The 8,678-nt window shown below is 40.2% G+C and overlaps 1 protein-coding gene across 1 annotated transcript in view; it reads left to right on the forward strand.

The window, feature by feature from the left end:
• Positions 1-5,676, forward strand: part of LOC134984197 (gastrula zinc finger protein XlCGF26.1-like) — a 69,853-nt gene extending 64,177 nt beyond the window's left edge. Inside the window, exon 5 of the mRNA XM_063949830.1 lies at positions 3,625-5,676. Within this exon, the coding sequence (XP_063805900.1) occupies positions 3,625-5,201 (1,577 nt within the window). The 3' untranslated portion in view covers positions 5,202-5,676. The remainder of the gene's footprint in view (positions 1-3,624) is intronic.
• Positions 5,677-8,678: the final 3,002 nt, after the last annotated feature.

The raw sequence follows: 8,678 nt of genomic DNA on the forward strand, positions 1-8,678 counted from the left end.
TCTATGTGGCCTGGCCAAGGTGTGTATCGCCCGGCTTTGGCTAGCTAAAGATATGCCCACACTACGGTCCCGGGTCTCACTTGTAAATGATGCGGCTTCTCATGAGATATATGTAGCTAGAAAAGCGGGGAAAAAATATCAAGATCTGTGGGGTAGATGGCTTGAGTCTTCGCACTCCAAGAACCGGAGTGTCTGAGCACTCGCTACTGAGGGCTCCGTGTCTAGACGTGTGGGGGAGGAGATATGTAAAGGGGGGTTGGAGTGGGTCTGTGGTCCTAGTTTTGCATCGAGTGCGCTGCCTCTCTTTAAGACGTTCCCTGATGCCCGCGGCCAATCACCCCTTTGCTGCTGTGTGATTTGCTCAATAAGTATGTGGTGTTGCCGTAGACGACTCTTTACATTATGCACTGTTTTTGTAAGCTCCATGCTAACATGTGATATTAGTCTTAATTTACAATCTATGTCTCGGAATTTAAGCCTGCACCTTTTTACTGTTATAAACGGTTAATAGGAGAGATGGGAATCTGCGTATTCCCTGGGTGAGGAATTGCTCTGGTTTAGTATTTTTTTTTTCTGTATTTTTGTTTTGTGGAAAAACAGAAAATTAATAAGAAAAGTATTGAATAAAAAAAAAACAAAAGAAAAACAAAATGTCACCACAAATGTGATCAAACATTTTATGTAGCAAAAAAAGTTTTTTTCTTTCTAAATGCCCCAATCCACAACTAGTATCCAAAGAAGGGCCGTACTTTAACCACTTGCCTGGCATGGTGGCATCCGATGCGACCACAACAGCTAGTGCCTTATCTGACCAGGATGCGACCAGTCAGATACAGTGTTTGCAGCTGCAGGGAAGAGAGACTTCCCTCTGCTGCTGCTCTCGGAGGGACCGGAATGTTCCTCTGCCTTCCCGCACCCTCACCCAGTGTTTGCCATGCTGTTGATCAGCCAGCAGAGCAAGACCCCAACTGTGTAAGTGTAAAGCAAACCCCCCCCCCCCCCCCCCCAAAGCCCCCTCTGTGTACCTGGTGGCTGTACTGTCTGTAAAAAATGAAAGTCGCGATGTTTCTTATGTTCCAGTTGTGATGACCGATATTTGGGGGGGGGGGGGGCTACAGCTTTCTTTAAAATATATTTTTTTATAATGAAAATCATTTTGGATAAGGTTACATACACATTCTTCACCTAATTCACTCCTAAAAAACCTGACAATACTATGAAGTTGTTTGTTTTAGAAGGTATAAATGTAATTTAAAAAATATAATAATGTTTTCTTTAAAGACACCAATTTTGTACAGCGTATAGGGATAGCAATGGGTACAAGGTTTGCCCCGAGTTTCGCAAATATATTCATGGGCTTGTGGGAGGAGTTTCATGTTTGGAGCGAGCTGGGGGGTGGGCCTTATAATTTATTATCACTATATAGACTATATCATAATGATATGGAAATGTGAAGAGGAGTCCCTTCTGAATCTTCAGGAGAAGTTGGATAAAAATGTAAAATTTTTGTGTGAAACTTTTTCAGTTAGCGAAAACACAATAAACTTTCAGGATTTAACAATCTATAAAAATAATCTAAGTATATACACAGAGGAATGTAATAAACCAACTGAGAGTAACTCTTATTGGAAGAGATATCAGCCATCACCCAAACTGGCTGCGGGGAACACCTGGCGGCCAGTTCCGTCATATAAAAATACATTTTACAGATGAGAATATTTTTAGGTAGCAAGTGTGTACTGTAAAAGATCAGTTCTTACAAAAGGGGTATGATGTTTGATCATTTAAAAAATCTATTTGAGGCTGGAAGCTCTAAAAACAGATGTGTGGTCTATTTGGTACAATGTCAGTGTAACAAGAAATGTTTTTTGTAAAAGTATTTGAACAGTTAATGCAAATTGACTTACATTTAAAAAAACAACAACTGTTTTTGAGTTTATATGTGCCCTTTAAGAATATATGTTTTGAGTTTTACATGTGCTTCTCGACATTGTGTATTTTCTAACTCTCCTTTTTGCTTTTGTGAGAGGTTCCATCTGATACATTGAAGGTTTCAGTAAAATAATTTAAATAGTTATAGGGAGTCTACATATATTTCTGAAAATATCTGGATAAATATCTGTTTTGAGTTTATATGTGCCTCTTTAAAAAATATCCGTTTTGACCTTACATGTGTCTCTTAGAATATTGTGAAGTTTTGTAACCCCATTTTTTTTTTGTTTTAGAATAGTCTCCATCATATATATTGAAGGTTTTAAAGTCTATTTTATATTTAGAGATATGAGTTTTTCAGTGGAGCCTGTGCGGAATATGTTAGGATACTTCTAATAGTATATACAAAGAGGCCAAGATAACTGTGGATCTATCTGTATTACTTTAAGATGCCCTGGAACATGTATGATGCTCTGGAGTGAGTACAATGGATCTGAGGGCAGTAGTATAAAAAATTGCCTTGACAAAGACCCATTTGTGGTTGGAAATGTGTCGTCAGCAGGTGGACCCGGTCACAGTGTTTTTATCAGTGAGGTGGTAGAGTACTAGAGATGGAAAGCAGGAAGATCGGTGTCACTGCAGACCTTGGAGAACAGAGATAGCTGAAGATATAGGACAGCTAGCGCTGAGGAGCATTTAGGAGACCACGGGCAGAATAGTCCCTGGTGCACAGATACACTATACGTGTAACATCTACAGTCTATTGTATGTACCACTTCTCCTACTGTAAGAACTCTGTAGAAAGCACATTGAGACTGAGGATTGTTTTTTATGGATTATATATGGAAATAAAAGTTGTTTGAATAACTTTAGAGGACCACCCTTCTTTGGATACCAGCTGTGGATTGGGGCATTTAGAAATAAAAAAAATGTTTTTGCTGTATAATACTTTATACAGTATTTATTATTTATTTGCAGAGGTGTGCTTCCAGGCCACCTCTAGGAACTGCGTTAGACCGATATACGCTAAATATATGGGAAGCCAATACATAGCCCGCAGCACCGTGGATCCTTTTTTAAATTTGTCTCCCAATCCCTTGGCCTGTATCCTGCTATAGGACTCTACAGTCACTTTGTGTATTTGTATGGACTTGCAAGAAGCTCTGACTCTCTGGCTGATCTGTACGGCATTATAATCCATATCTTCTCCTGGCATGTCCAATATAGCAGAGATAAAAGGGATGATGCCTCGGTGGCTAGTCTGGGAGTTAGTTTCCTTCCCTGGCTCACTTAGTGACCTGTGCACTCCATTCTATCATTTTCACATTGTACTCTGGGTTGGCCGTCTACTAGATGTGCCTCCTATATGAAATTGTGGATGCCATGTTTGAAGTAGGAGGCACTGATACCTTTGGTTTCAAGCCTGTCATTGCCCTGTGAAGGGCGCAACTTGTGTGTCTCACATATCCACATGAGGGATGAGTAGGGACTCAGCCACACTCTACAAAAACTCCCCTTGTTTCCTTTCTTCTCCTTTGTTATGTTTGTGAGTGTGATATGAAGCACATGCAAAGTATTCTCCATGAGGTTGTACTAAGCACAAACCTCTGGGAATAGGTGCAATATCAAATAGAGCCAAATGGGCCCTTTGCTGCGGGATTCTTAGTTATTTTTTTTAATTATTTCTACCAGATGGACGCAATACAAGGAATACCTCGGAGGGACATCTCGTTTGGTCTCCAGATTTTGAATTGGAAGATAAGAACATCACACAAGGGTCTCCAGAAGAAAACCCAATTTCCCTAAATATACATCCAGCACCTCACAGTGCAGATATATCATCTGATCCCTCTGTTCCTGAGGAATGTTCTCCTGGTAACTCACATATTGCTGCACCTAGGATAGATCATAGCAGTGATACAGTCATTTCCCCTTCTGGATGTGGGAAAACATTTAAACATAAACTAGCTCTTGATAGACAAGAGATAAGTCAAACAGGCAAGAAGCCATTTGCATGTTCTGAGTGTGGGAAATGTTATGGACACAAATCAAATCTTTGTAGACATCAGAAACAACACACAGATGAGAGACCATTTCTATGTTCTGAGTGTGGGAAATGTTTTACACGTAAATCACATCTTACTAAACATCTTAGACTTCACAAAGAAGAGAAGATATTTCCATGTTCTGAGTGTGGGAAATGTTTTAAAGATAAATTTTCTTTTTTTACACACACAAAACTTCACACAGGCGAAAAACCATTTCCTTGCTCTGAGTGTGGGAAATGTTTTACACAGAAATCAGATCTGATTATACATTGGCGAAATCACACAGGTGATAAATCTTTTTCATGTCCTGAGTGTGGTAAATGTTTTACACAAAAATCAGATCTTGTTGTACATCAGAGAAGTCACATATGTGAAAAACCATTACCATGTTCTGAGTGTGGGAAATGTTTTACACAAAAATACCATCTTGTTGCACATCAGAGAAGCCACACAGGTGAAAAACCATTTTCATGTTCTGAGTGTGGGAAATGTTTTGCACTGAAATCAGCTCTTGTTAATCATGAGAGAATTCACACAGGTGAGAGGCCATTTCCATGTTCTGAGTGTGGGAAATGTTTTACAATGAAATCAAATCTTGTTAAACATGAGAGAAGTCACACAGGTGAGAAGCCATTTCAATGTTCTGAGTGTGGAATATGTTTTACATGTAAATCAGATCTTCTTACACATCAGATAAATCACACAGGTGAGAAACCATTTCCATGTTCTGAGTGTGGGAAATGTTTTGCACAGAAATCAACTCTTGTTATACATCAGAGAAGTCACACAGGTGAGAAACCATTTTCATGTTCTGAGTGTGATAAATGTTTTATAGTGAAATCACATCTCATTACACATCAGAGAATTCACACAGGTGAGAAGCCATTCCCATGTTCTGAGTGTGGGAAATGTTTTACAGTGAAATCAAATCTCATTACACATCAGAGAAGTCACACAGGTGAGAAGTCATTTCCATGTTCTGAGTGTGGGAAATATTATAAACACAAATCACATCTTCTTAGACATCAGAGACATCACACAGGAGAAAAGCCATTTATATGTTCTGAGTGTGGGAAACATTTTACGTGTAACTCATATCTTGTTTCACACCAGAAAAGTCACACCGGTGAAAGATCATTTCCATGTTCTGAGTGTGGGAAATGTTTTACACAGAAATCCTCTCTTGTTAGACATCAGAGAGGTCACACTGGTGAGAACTAGCCACAGTCTTGGTGAGAACAAGACACAGTTTAATTTCCTTGAACTGGTAGACATGAAATAAGGTTGCGTTAATGTTTTACATATAAGAAATCTGTAATACAATTATTTGTGTATACACTGACTTTCAATAGGATCCAAACCCTTTGTACATATTTGTTTAAGATGAGGCAGCCATCTTTAGCAATTCCAGTCACATTAGTACGTGGCACGGGAAGCTACACTTTTGGAGAACCGAGGGAATGCCATTCTTTTTGCCAGGACAAGACCTATGGGATATGTCAGGCCTAAGGATATGGTAGATATCAACTGGTTTTATCCTACTACCTAATACTGTACCTGGCTATACCAACTGACTATACCACATAGCGGGCTATTACAAGAGAATGCACTCTATGAACTCTAATGCACTATGTTTTAATTCATTATATGTGTGTCTTCTTGCTGTAATAAAAAGCTGCAATGTAATTACACCAAAGCTGTGAGTATGAATATCGGATGGTATATGGGACCATTTCAGAGCCTGAACATCTCTTTCATATCATTGCCCATGTGAACTTTTTCCTCACCTTTTGACTTGTGTTACATGTTTTAAGGAGCAGGTTGTTTCCTCCTGTGGCTGGTTCTGGCTGCTATATCATACTCGATCATAAGTCATCTTTTTTTTATATCATATGCTTTTTTTTTTTTTAAACATATTTTTTATTGAAGCAATATACGTAATACATACATAAATTTTCACAGTAGGTCAAACCTATATCAAATAGGAAAAAGCGGAAGGGGAGTAGATAATATTACAACTGATTCTCCAATCAAGAGACATTTCAAACATAGTACAAACAACAGTATTACACTTATATAGAACATGCCTCTCGGGGCTTCCGTATCCATCCGATTAGAAGCTGGTTTAGTCAACTGATCTGGATGCGTGTAGGTGAGAATAACAAAAACACAAAAAAAAAACAACCCCAGTGCCTGTATGCCAACTTCCTCCCAGTCGTCTATCGAGCTGAGAATGGCAGTCAGTCCTATATCACAATCGGCGGATCCCCCGCAATCATTCTAGTCAAAAACCATTCTGTATTAGAGAACGAGCTATGAAGCTGTGTCCTGACTGCTGTCGACATGGTCGTTATATAGCTTTCCCACACTTCAAAGAATTTCTGTATCTTAGTATCTTTGTCTAGTAAATATCCTATCCATTCCATCCGAAAAAGATAAAATAATTTGGCCTTAAACAACGAAAGTGTAGGTGGATCCTTATATCATATGCTTTTAACATCTGTACTTGCCTTAATGGAGCTTACAATCTAAATTCTATGATTTGCAGAGTTGAAACACAAAGCACTGCTCCTAGATGCACTCTTAATTATTATATTACTAGCTGTTCTACCCGTTCCTCGCACGGGAGTGTCTGATTGTCACGGTTGTAAATATGAGTTAATAATTTGGTAAATCTATAGAGATGGAAATTTGAGACGTCTTAATGTAAGTAAATGTTAATCCATGGTTCGTGGCGTTACCCGAGGAGCACCCGTAGCAGATACGGTAATAAGTGATGGGACCGTTATTTATTAAGTTCTACACACTGGAGGTGGAATCCAAACTTTGATCCAGTTGTCCATTTGGGCGTTATCGTTCACGCAACGCAAGTCACGCATCGGTAATGATGCCATTATGTCATCGCCCTTTTCACACCCTTAGGGGAGGTTTATTAAAATCCTAATTACGTAGTTTTCCTATTTCCCACCTGAAGAATACCTGTTACATTTTATCTTCCTGACGTATTGGGAAGTCAAAGAATTAGTGATGAGCGAGTCAGTGAGGGAGGGAGCCAGTGAGTGAGGGCTTACACATTTATAAATATATATATATGTATATATATATATATTTTTTTTTATATATATAAAAAATAACTCATGAATATGGCAGTTTGAATATAAGCACAAATTGGAAATATAAAAGTAGTGTGTGTGTGTGTTATATATATATATATATATATATATATATATATATATTCTAAATACAGAAACAAAAGAGGGGGGCGCACATAGTGCAAATCACTTTTATTTAAAACAGGTAAAATCCCTTTAGCGTAGGATTCACATTAACAAATAAAATCACTGTGAGATGGAATCCACATTAAGGGCGGGATGTACTAAAGGGAAAATGCGATGAAACCCCCATTTTATCACATTTTCATATGTACTATACCCTGTCCGCCGCGTTATTGCCCCTGAGGGTATCGCAGACGCTGACCCCTCCCCCTCCCCCCTGGCATTACCTTCTACCAGGAAATCCTGGTCAACCCTGGTCCCGGAAACCAAACTCCTCCTCCCCTAGCAACACAGGAGGTCCTTCCGGCTGCAGGGAGGAGGAGAAGGCATCCGGGACAGCTCCAATCTCTGCCTGCCGGTAAGAGTGCTGCGCTGGGAACCAGGACCTCCGGGACCTCATACTGCACCAGCGGCTTACAGAACAACACTGCGGCTCGTCGGGACACCAACACAGGCAGGAGGCACAAACCGGCGGTCAGCTTGGAGGCGGATCCATCTATCAGGCCACGCCTCTACGCGTTTCGCATGTAGCTTTGACAGGAGGCTGGCCCGCTGGACGTCATGCCTGTCATTTATAGTACTGGTGTCACACAGATGTAGCTTAATGAATCATGACACCTGGAGCAATAACTCCACTAGAACATACTTCTTCTATTAGCAGGTTTCATCATCAGCTCATTCCATTTATTATCACCTAAAGGGCCTCATACACTACAGCGACACGTCGGAACCCTCATGTCGCATACGATTTCCCTTGAACCGCCCGGGCGGCGGGATCGCATATGATACATCGGATTTATCGGCCCAGAAGGTCGAAATCGGATGAAATCGGGCATTATCGTTCTAGTGTACGGGGGCCTTTACTTTAAGTCTTCACTGAAAGACGCATTTTACATGAAACAACAGAGACGGCAGTATTACATCTTAGATGGAATAAAGACCGATCCATTAACCTGTACTAGAATAGACGATAGCAGGAGGCCCCATAACTAAGCTGCATTTTAATGCAGCAAGCATTCAGGCTATTAAAGCCTGTGTAATGGGGTAAACGTTATTTTGATATCTGCTGGAAACCATCAGGCTCTTAAGCCTATGTGCCAATGTGTGTGTGGGTCCATATATGTGAGTGTATATGTATATATGTATATATGTATCAGGGACGTGCAGTCAGGGGAGGCAGTGTCTCCCCTGTGATAAGAAGATACTTATGACACATAATCTGTGTAATAAGTATCTTCTTTATTGAATCCTAATAATTTTTATGCTTTAAAGTACTTTGGGAGGCACTGATAGCAGTGCCTCCCGTAGATAATGGGAACGGGGACAGTGCGGGGGGCGGAGCCTAGCACTGGGCTGTAAAAGCCCATGAAAAACCATAGGGAAAGCGGCACTGTTCCAAGTGCCTCGCTGACAGGGACACCAC

Source organism: Pseudophryne corroboree, assembly GCF_028390025.1.
Source record: "Pseudophryne corroboree isolate aPseCor3 chromosome 3 unlocalized genomic scaffold, aPseCor3.hap2 SUPER_3_unloc_4, whole genome shotgun sequence".
NCBI lineage: Eukaryota > Metazoa > Chordata > Amphibia > Anura > Myobatrachidae > Pseudophryne > Pseudophryne corroboree.